Below are 10,981 nucleotides of genomic sequence, written 5' to 3'. Positions count from 1 at the left end.
AAAAAAAGCAAGGTAACTAATGATAAAAGTGAGTGTAAACGGTATTGCAATGATAGGAAACAAGGCCTAGGGTTCATACTTTCACTAGTGCAAGTTCTCTCAACAATAATAACATAGATAGATCATATAACAATCCCTCAACATGCAACAAAGAGTCACTCCAAAGCCACTAATAGCGGAGAACAAACGTAGAGATTATGGTAGGGTACGAAACCTCCTCAAAGCTATTCTTTCGGATCAATCTATAAAAGAGTTCGTACTAGAATAACACCTTAAGACACAAATCAACCAAAACCCTAATGTCACCTACATACTCCATTGTCACCTCAAGTATCCATGGGCATGATTATACGATATGCATCACACAATCTCAGATTCATCCAACCAACATAAAAGTACTTCAAAGAGTGCCCCAAAGTTTCTATCGGAGAGTCAAGAAAACGTGTGCCCACCCCTATGCATAGGTTCATGGGCGGAACCCGCAAGTTGGTCACCAAAACATACATCAAGTGGCACGTGATATCCCATTGTCACCACAGATAAACACGGCAAGACATACGTCAGGTGTTCTCATAAAAGACTCAATCCGATAAGATAACTTCAAAGGGGAAACTCAATTCATCACAAGAGAGTAGAGGGGGATAAACATCATAAGATCCAACTACAATAGCAAAGCTCGGGATACATCAAGATCGTGCCATAGAGGGAACACGAGAGAGAGAGAGAGAGAGAGAGAGAGAGAGAGATCAAACACATAGCTACTGGTACATACCCTCAGCCCCGAGGGTGAACTACTCCCTCCTCGTCATGGATAGCGCCGGGATGATGAAGATGGCCACAGGTGAGTGTTCCCCCCTCCGGTAGAGTGTCGGAACAGGGCCCCGATTGGTTTTTGGTGGCTAGAGAGGCTTGCGGCGGCGGAACTCCCGATCTAATCTCTGTTCTGGAAGTTTTAGGGTACGTAGGTATACATGGGTGAAAGGAGTACGTCGGTGGACCGAAGGGGGGGGGGCACGAGGCAGGGGGCGCCCCCACCCTCGTGAGCACCTCCCTTCTTTCCTGATGTGCACTTCAAGTCCATCGGGTGGCTTTCCTTCCAAAAATAACTTCTCCAGTTGATTTCGTTCTGTTTTGACTCCGTCTGATATTCCTTTTCCTCGAAACACTGAAATAGGCATAAAAACAGCAAATCTGGGCTGGGCCTCCGGTTAATAGGTTAGTCCCAAAAGTAATATAAAAGTGGAAAATAAAGCCCAATATTGCCTAAAATAGTAGATAATATAGCATGGATCAATCAAAAATTATAGATACGTTGGAGACGTATCAAGCATCCCCAAGCTTAATTCCTGCTCTTCCTCGAGTAGGTAAATGATAAAAAAATAATTTTTGATGCGGAGTGCTACTTGGCATAATTTCAATGTAAATCTTCTTACTTGTGATATGAATATTCAGATCCGAAAGATTCAAGACAAAAGTTCATATTGACATAAAAATAATAATACTTCAAGCATAGTAACAAAGCAATTATGTCTTCTCAAAATAACATGGCAAAAGAAAGTTCATCCCTACAAAATCATATAGTTAAGCTATGTTTCATTTTTGTCACACAAAGATGTTCCCAACTTCTATACCCCTGATGACAAGCCAAGCAATTGTTTCATACTTGAATAATCTCAAACTTTTTCAACCTTCACGCAATACATGAGCGTGAGCCATGGATATAGCACTATGGGTGGAATAGAATATGATGATGGGGATTGTGTAGAGAAGGCAAAAAAGGAGAAAGTTTCACATCAACGAGGCTAATCAATGAGCTATGGAGATGCCCATCGATTGATGTTAATGCAAGGAGTAGGGATTGCCATGCAACGGATGCACTAGAGCTATGAATGCTCAACAAAAGAAAACTAGTGGGTGTGCATCCAACTTGCTTGCTCATGAAGACCTAGGGCATTTGAGGAAGCCCACCGTAGGAATATGCAAGCCAAGTTCTATAATGAAAGATTCCCACTAGTATATGAAAGTGACAACATATGGAACTCTCTATATGAAAAACATGATGCTGCTTTGAAGTACAATATATGAGACTCACTACATGAAGAACAAGGTGCTACTTTGAAGCACAATATATGAGACTCACTACATGAAGAACAAGGTGCTACTTTGAAGCACAAGTGTGGAAAAAGAGGATAGTAACATTGCCCTTTTTATTTGTTTTTTTTTATTATTTTTTATTTTTTTATTTTTTTGGGCCTTTTTTTTTCTTTTTGGCCTTTTTTTTGGGCAATGCTCTAATAATGATGATCATCACACTTCTATTGATTACAACATAAGGATTACAACTCGAAACCAGAACAAGATATGACTCTATATGAATGCCTCCGGCGGTGTACCGGGATGGTGCAATGAATCAAGAGTGACATGTATGAAAAATAATGCATGGTGGCTTTGACACAAATACGATGTCAACTACATGATCATGCAATGGCAATATGACAAAAGTAAAGTATGTCATGATGATGATGAACGGAACGGTGGAAAGTTGCATGGCAATTATCTCGGAATGGCTATGGAAATGCCATAATAGGTAGGTATGGCGGCTGTTTTGAGGAAGATATAGGGAGGTTCATATGTGATAGAGCGTATCATATCACGGGGTTTGGATGCACCGGCGAAGTTTGCACCAATTCTCAAGGTGAGAAAGGGCAATGCACGGTACCGAAGAGGCTAGCAATGGCGGAAAGGTAAAAGTGCGTATAATCCATGGACTCGACATTAGTCAAAAGAACTCATACACTTATTGTAAAAATTTAGAAGTCATCAAAAATCAAGTACTACGCGCATGCTCCTAGGGGGGTAGATTGGTAGGAAAAGACCATCGCTCGTCCCCGACCGCCACTCATAAGGATGCACAAGCCAGGTACACTTTATGTTTCAAATTTGTTACACAACTTTAACCATACGTGCATACTACGGGACTTGCTAACTTCAACACAAGCATTCTTTAAATTCATAATCACCCAACTAGCATGACTTTAATATCACTACCTCCATATCTCAAAACAATTATCAAGTATCAAAGTTTTCTTAGTATTCAACACATTCATAAGAATTCTTACAAATCTTGTATGCTTAGCATATTAGGATTTTAAGCAAATTACCATGCTAATATAAGTGAAGCATGAGAGTTCATTAATTTCTTAAAAATAAAACTATCACCGTGCTCTAAAAGATATAAGTGAAGTACTAGAGCAAATGAGAAACTACTGCGAAAGATATAAGTGAAGATCAATGAGTAGTCGAATAATTATACAACTATGTGAAGACTCTCCCATTTAATAATTTCAGATCTTAGTATTTTATTCAAACAGCAAGTAAAGCTAACGAAATGACATGACGCTTCAAGCAAAACACATATCATATGGTGAATAAAAATATAGCTCCAAGTAAAGTTACTGATGAACGAAGACGAAAGAGCGGAAGGCATCCCCAAGCTTAGGACTATAGCGAGTAGCAGAGGAGACAGCTAGCAGGCGGGCACACCAAAGGCAGATGGTGAGGTTGGCATCCATCGAGCAAGTGCCATGGCAGCACAAACCACCCGGTGGAGTGCAGCATGCCGGGAGGAGGGCGAGGGTGGCCCGGTTTTGCGAGCAGTAAGAGGCAGGCCACGGGAAGCGCGTTGTTCACGGAGTGGAATGTCATGGCTTGGTGCGTGTCATTGGCATTGGGGAATTGTAGTGTGCACACAGAAGCATTTGCCACTCCGCTGAAAAGTAGATACAAGGCATGTTAGGTTGCTAGTACTCCTAGCTGGCAGCAGAAAGATTCAATTTATTGTGAGTCCACAGCAGGATTATGTGAAAACAGGTACTACGTACTAGCATCGATCAACGAGTCCTGGACGAAGAATATGATGCCACCAATCTAAGCTTAGAAGCACATGTTTAGATAGCTATTCCCCCTTATGAACTGCAGAAAACAAGGAAGTGAATTTTAAAGGCAATAGAGATTTCATAGGGGGTAAAGAAAATAGTACACCATAGCAGTAAAGAACTTTATTTTGCTTCATGACGCACGTGTTGCATGAATAAGATTAGGCTACCTTCGGGTTTGATAATGATAATGATAACACCTTGAATCATGCTTTCTTCGGGTTTGGCTTTGCCAATTAATAGGGAGCACAGGTAGCGGAAAACCTGGACGGTTACACCAAGTTGACCAGTCAATGTGATGCAAACCCCAAAACCCAGCATATGGAACATGGGATTGCCACTTTTGATTAACAGAACGGCCAACTAACCTTTCTGGAGTTGCTGCTTCGGAAAATCTTCCTTTGCTGTTATTATTTGGATGGGAGAGCTGTCCTGAATGCAGATTTGCCAACTGACAGAGGCCTTGCAATTGTTCTGCAGAATCTGAATAATCGCACTTCATGAGTTAACTGCAGAATTAAATGATTGAAATCTATCATAAGCCATCAAAGCATATGAAATAAATATGTCAAAACAGATATGCACCGGCAATCGTCCCCGAGTCATGAACACTGAATACTGAATAGGATACCATGTCTTAAGCTTGAGAGATCAGAATACATGTTTTGATACTTGTTCCGAATAATGAGTGCAGAAATGAATTGGCAAATGGCCCATAGAAGTCAAGTACAGAACCTGCAGTGTTCCATAATGTGGAAGTTAGAATCACATTTCAAACCTTAATAAAACATTACAATCGCCTTGATATTACAAATGAAGGACTGATGAAGAACAAACATACCACCTCTTTTAATTGATATTACAAACGAAGAACTGATGAAGAACAAACGCCGCATAGTATGTGTCATGAACATACCTACATTCAGGATGTTCCTGAGAGAAGAAAGATCATAAGCAGAACATTATTTTATAGAAATAAAGCTCGCATCATTGGAATGCTCTGTACGAAGATAGTCTCTTACCTCCATTTTTGTTTGGTAGTGCTGCAACATTCAAATTGTCAGAAAGCTACCATCAGAAGTGTTGTTTCCCTCAAGATGTAGCACAGTTTTCAGAATGAAATCATGCTACCAACAAAACAATTTAACCTGCTGTCACATGCTCCATTATTCAGGTCTTCATATAGTTCTGAAAAAAGAAAGATTGCAGTGTGTATTGCCTTAATTTCCCAGCTAGCAGATTCCTACTTGATGTCATTGCAGAAATAAGTGCGCTGTAGCAAGAGAGGGAAGAAAAGTAGCAAAACTGTATATGAAAACAATAGTCTAGCTTGCAAAAAAGAAGCTGTGTTCCTATGAGTCACAATGTGTAAACACAGAAGCGTGCGAATGGGCTACAGATTCCATTTGTAAATTAATGGCTGCATGCGGTGTTTATTGATAAATGAACGAAGGAGCAGAAGTTGATTTTTGGTACTTACCGGCAGATTGACTTGAATGTGTGATCCTAATGTACCTAGCTCCACAACACTGAGAGGATACATCAACATCACTGCAACTGAAACAAGTAGCCCGTCAGGTCTCTGAAGCTACGCAAATGGGGGCGCATCACCTCAAATTAAGACTGGGGACAGGTTACGTACATGTTTCTTTTAAGAAGTCTATCCAGATGTGTGAAGAAAGTTAACAATGCATTAATGCACGACAGAGCAAGGGATTCCTACAGAAACAAGTTGAGCTTTGGTAAAAGAGTACCCGACCAATTGGAAAGAATATAAAAAGGAACATAGTTCCAATAAACTGAATTTGGAGACCATATTCTTCTCAGATCTGAGTTTTGCTCAATTCTCGAATGGATAGAAGTATTTGCCTGAATGACAATTGATTACCTGTTGCCCACTTGTCAGCCAAGCAACATAATAATTGGGTTCATGGCGAGAGGATGAACACAACAAAATGCCTTCTCATTGACCCTGCAGCTGCCGCTCCGGGCCTTTGCCATTCCATTGCTTATTATAATTGAATCCAGTGTCTAGGTCATCAACGTCTTCTTCCTGCTATCTCCCTGAACATCTTCTTCCTGCCATCTCCCTGAACTCGGTGACTACCTGAATTATACATCAATTCATTATCATCATTTATAAACAAGACCAAAGAATATGAGGAGGATGGGTTTAATTTTATAACAAGCAACAAGCATCGACCCACCAGTATTCTACAACTTTGGCTCATATAATGGATTATTATACACGCATCACATAACAAATTGACATGTATGTTGTATCGTACAGAAACAAACCTTTCAGCCTGGCAACAGAACTGGTTCCCTTACTTGCATTCCTTAGCAAGGGCAGCTGACTGGGTAGAGACGCCACTGTTGGCTCAAATGCCTACAGTGTCGTCACGTATTTGGCAGACCTGCTGCCCGCTCACTCCTTTTGTCTGCTGCTTACTCTGCACCGCATCAGTGAGATAAAAACAACGTCAACACTCAACACACACCTATGCATACTAGCAAAATTACATTCGAGAGGGAGGGGAAGGGAAACCCCGAGAATCGAGAGGGAGCGGCGAAGGTTCCCACCATTCCCCCCGCATGTGTGCGAGCATTTTCTCTCTCTGTCTTATCTCTTCCTGCTCCTCCCTTTCAGTAGAAGGCACTGCAATTGAAACATGTTAACCTGTTAGGTCTCAGAAGATAGGCATATGAGAACGCATCATGTCAAATTAAGACTAGGGGTGGGTTATGTACCTGATATTTTAACCTTGAACCACGGGTCTGTTCCTTTCAATTTCTTGGCTTGCTCAGTTAACTTCGTACTGCAATACTCTACATGAAGTGTTTCCAGTGAAGTTGGGAGGCCCTCCTTGGGCGGCATGCATTGGATTTCATGACACCCAAAGATCTCTAGTATCTTGAGAGAAGAAAGGCGATGTAACCCTTGAGGGAGGGACTGCAGATTCATGCAATGTTGAAATTGTAGACGTTGGAGAGAGGTGAGGAGCATAAGTGCTTTCTCTTGCTCTTCTGTGAAGGATTTCACCGACTGATCAAATAAGAATCGTAATATGTGGAGGGTAGTGGCAAGATGGGTGCAAATGGGAGCAGTAAGCACTGCCGAGACGCTATCCACCAAAAATTCTTCCAACTGGAATGACCCTGCATGCATTAATTTGCTCTCTGCAATCTCTGTGAGCATATCCCCTGCTATAGAGATTCTCCCTTGTTCCCTATCCATACCATATACAGTCAACTTTTTTAAGTTGACTGTGATGAGAGGATTGAACCCATCCATTGTTAACTCTTCACAATCTGTCAGCCTTAGGTTGGTGAGAGACGTGAGATTTGAGAGCAGTCCCATTGACTTCATGCTTGACTCTGAAGAAATAGCAAGTCCCCTGAGGGAAGAAGGGAAAGGCTTGATGGCATGAGCTCCTCCAGATACTTCTTCCATGGGCCACCGAGAGAACATCTTCCCACAATCGGACCCTATAAATGATTCGAGCATCTTGAGGGCTGAGAGTCCCCCCACTACTGGAAGTTCAAGGCTCTTACACTGGATGACAGTAAGCTGGGAAAGAGCTGGGAAACACTTCAAAACCTTTGAAAATGTTTCTCCAGTAATACTTAATCCTTCTAGGCGAAGATTCTGAACTGAATGGAGGACAACACTGCCAGCCAATTCAACAGAAAGCTCTAGGCATCTCAGGGAGTTTTGCATCTGAAGGTTTGACAACAAAGTTTGTGAAAAATCTGTAATTACTATGACCTCTACATTATGCATATTGTGGAAGATCAAAGCACTGTTATATCCATGAATATGCAAATACTTTTCCGTGTAGAACAGGTTTCGAGGTCCACGTTCTTGTACATGAATATATGATAGTGTGGAAGTTTGAGGCATGGCGGGAAACTGAGACAACTTAGGACAACCAATAATATCAAGTTCACATAAGTTGGTAAAACAGCCAGAGCACTCCAAGAAGGGAAATGAGTAGAGAAGGGGACAACCTTCAAGCTTAATTCTTTCAAGCCTTGAAAACAGATTGCTTTTAGGTTCCCCGACCCACTCCTCAAGTTCTGGCATATCTTTAAACACAATTGTCTTCAAGTTCATGAAACTTCTTTCTGTAACACCACTAAAGCCGGGCCCAAACATACGCATTCTTGCAATATTCCTCAATGTGAGACTGGTGAGGTGTGGTAGCTGCTCCAAAGCTGGAAGAGTACACCAAGACAGACCCTCTAGATAGAGAGTCTCCAACCTTTTGGTGCAAATGTCACCACACAACCATCTAGGACAAGGGGCAACACCAGCATTTATAATGTAAAGCTCTCTAAGATTAGGGTGTGGTTGAAGACCATCCAGAACATCATCATCTATAGTCTGGTGCTCAGTACTCCAAACTAATCTCAACTCTTTCAGATTCTTTTTGTTCTTCAATTTGGCAACACTAGCTTCTCTTTTGGACACCACAGTTTCAAGATTACTTATACAGAGTTTTCCTCCAAGTTTTTCCAATTCCCCCAACTCTCTCAATTCGAATCCAATACTCTCTTTCTTAACACAGAATTCTTCTAGCTCTTGCAAACACTTCATCTTTCCAACCTCAGGAATATTGGAATGGAGTCCATAGGAAGAATGGAAATGGCATAAATTCACAAGGCGGCAAATGTCATTAGGCAACTTTGGACTACCATACCATTCTTTCAGGTCCAGGAATTTCAAGTGGTAAAATCTAGACAATGTGCTAGGTAAAGTCAACTCTTCTAAGCTATTGAGTGACCTAATTTTAAGGTATTGCAGGTGGATAAGTTTTGGAAAGCTCTTGGGCAGAGATTCTGGATTGTTCATTGCTATATATAAGACTCGAAGACCCCTTAATTCTTCAAATGTGTCTCTACAAACGTTAGCTATTCTTTCTTCGTATAATCCAAAAATCATTAATGTCCGCAAATTTCCAATATCTATTATGCCCTTCATTCTTTCCATTTCTTCCTCAAAATTATCATCATATATATTCTCTATGGTGATCGATAAGTGTTGGACAGATTGTGGGACATCATCAGCACTAAAACTTGAACTTTTTATATTGAAACATTCTTGTGCCGAAACATTTCGGGACAGTTCATGCATTAAATCATGCATCACATAATATTGACCATAATAACTCTCACTTCCCTTCATGAGAAAACCGTTGTCCACTAGTTCTTCTAAGTAATTCTTATCGTCTTGACAACTAGAGTCTAGGATACCTATCGCAGTCAAAAAGCTAGTAATTTCTAAATTATAAAACTTATAATCCTCCGGGAAGAGAGCACAATATGAAAAGCATTTTTTTAGAAGGAAAGGAAGGTAATCGTAGCTAATTTTCAGAGATGGCATAATATCATCATCATATTTTGTATTTTGCCACTCATTCTTTTCAAGAACTCCAAGCCAATATTCCAGAGAAAGGTTTTTCTTCAATAACCGACCAACTGTATTTGCTGCTAGTGGTGAACCCTTGAGTTTCTTTGCAATATCTCTCCCAACATCAATTAAGTCATTTTCATAATGACCAAGTTTGCTATGACCAAATATACATGCTTTAAAGAATTCGAAGATGTCATTAGGCTCCAAACCATGCAGTTCTATCGGATCAGTTGTTTTAACAAAATGTGCTATAGATGGAAACCGTGTTGTGACAAGAACCATGCTGCCCTTGGCATCCCCCTTTTTGAATGGAGCTAACAGGTTATTCCAATCACTTTCATTATTGCATTTCCAAATGTCGTCCAAGACAATTAAAAACCTTTTGGACTTCAGTCTCTCAGCAATTGATTTTTGAAGCTGGTCTAAATTGGCTGTCTCAATTGTACATTTGTGTTCTTGTTTTTCAATTGCAGGTATGCATCTAAGGATCTGCCGGTTGAGGTTAAGCACATCAAAATCAGTTGAGACACATATCCAGACCCTGACAGTGAAGTGTCCCACAATCCTTTCATCATTATACAAGTGTTGGGAGAAGGCTGTCTTTCCTATACCCCCAGGGCCAACAAGAGGCAGAACGGAGAGGGTTTCAGTGTGATACATGCCGCCAGTGAGTGCATTTACTGTTTGCTCAAAAATGGCACTCCGCCCAAACAATTTATCTTGTGTGGGTGTTGACCCCGTGGTTGGCCTTTTGAGGGTGATTGATGTGCTTGTTATGGTGCTACTATGGTTTGGAATCTTGAGCAAGTCAGAGACAAATTCACATATGGGGATCATTTCCTCTATTACTGACTTGATTTTGGTGGACATGGCTACTCTGCTAAATGGCAACTTATCAACAGGGCGACCATCATTACCACTACTGGACATGGCTGCATTGCGTGGGTTACTAGCGGCGGCAGAAGCAGAATCGTCATCTTGTGTAGGAGAACAATAACAACACAGAAGCCAGTTACCGATGATATGGCGAATAGCATGGCGACCGTCCCGAGCGTGGCCACGGAGGACATCCCCAATTTGTGGGCTGGGGTCGTCCTCGACAGTGGCCTCGCTGGTGCCGTCAAGCTTGTCCTGGATGATGAAGTAGTGGATCTCATCCAACAGGTCCTCAGCCTCATCCGCCTTCTTGCTTAGCTTGGCCAGCATGCCTTGCAGGCCAGGGTTAGGGCTCTTGGTCATGTCCCTGCCCTGGGCCGCATGGAGCAGCCCCAGCGTGTACTGCAGCCGGAGCTTGATGCTTTCGAAGTTGTGGCCGAGCTCGGAGCTGGCCACGAACTCGGCAACGAAGTCATCGGACAGCTTTATGAGCAGCTTGCCGAGAAGCCAGTTCGCGGCGCCAACCGCCGCCTCCATCTCCTCCTCCTCCTCCTCCTCCTCCTCCTCCTCCTCCTCCTCCGGCAACCAGGATTTTCCCGCTGGCTGGGGCAGAAATTATTGGTGTCTGTGTGACGGTGGGTGTACTGCAAAGGTCAGTATTGTAGGAATGGTGGGAATAGGGTAGCTATGTGCGCACAGTTTGTAAGAGGCCTTAACGGCTGGTCTTATAGCTAGCTAGTGTTATTCCTCGCGT

General features: G+C 41.9%; 1 protein-coding gene across 1 annotated transcript; it reads right to left on the bottom strand.

Moving 5' to 3' along the window:
- Positions 1-3,453: 3,453 nt before the first annotated feature.
- Positions 3,454-10,764, bottom strand: LOC119322124 (putative disease resistance protein RGA3). Its single transcript, XM_037595622.1, has 13 exons — positions 6,687-10,764; positions 6,519-6,594; positions 6,234-6,388; positions 5,824-6,042; positions 5,578-5,654; positions 5,416-5,492; positions 4,958-5,123; positions 4,777-4,868; positions 4,521-4,670; positions 4,304-4,418; positions 4,106-4,199; positions 3,882-3,972; positions 3,454-3,769 (listed from the first exon to the last, which is right to left on the bottom strand). Coding segments are annotated over exons 1-3 (4,155 nt in total). The 3' UTR covers positions 3,454-3,769; positions 3,882-3,972; positions 4,106-4,199; positions 4,304-4,418; positions 4,521-4,670; positions 4,777-4,868; positions 4,958-5,123; positions 5,416-5,492; positions 5,578-5,654; positions 5,824-6,042; positions 6,234-6,387.
- Positions 10,765-10,981: the final 217 nt, after the last annotated feature.

Source organism: Triticum dicoccoides, chromosome 6B (genome assembly GCF_002162155.2).
Source record: "Triticum dicoccoides isolate Atlit2015 ecotype Zavitan chromosome 6B, WEW_v2.0, whole genome shotgun sequence".
In the NCBI taxonomy this organism is placed as follows: domain Eukaryota; kingdom Viridiplantae; phylum Streptophyta; class Magnoliopsida; order Poales; family Poaceae; genus Triticum; species Triticum dicoccoides.
Note: the sequence above shows the minus strand (reverse complement) of the source record. Positions and strands in the feature narration are given on the sequence as shown.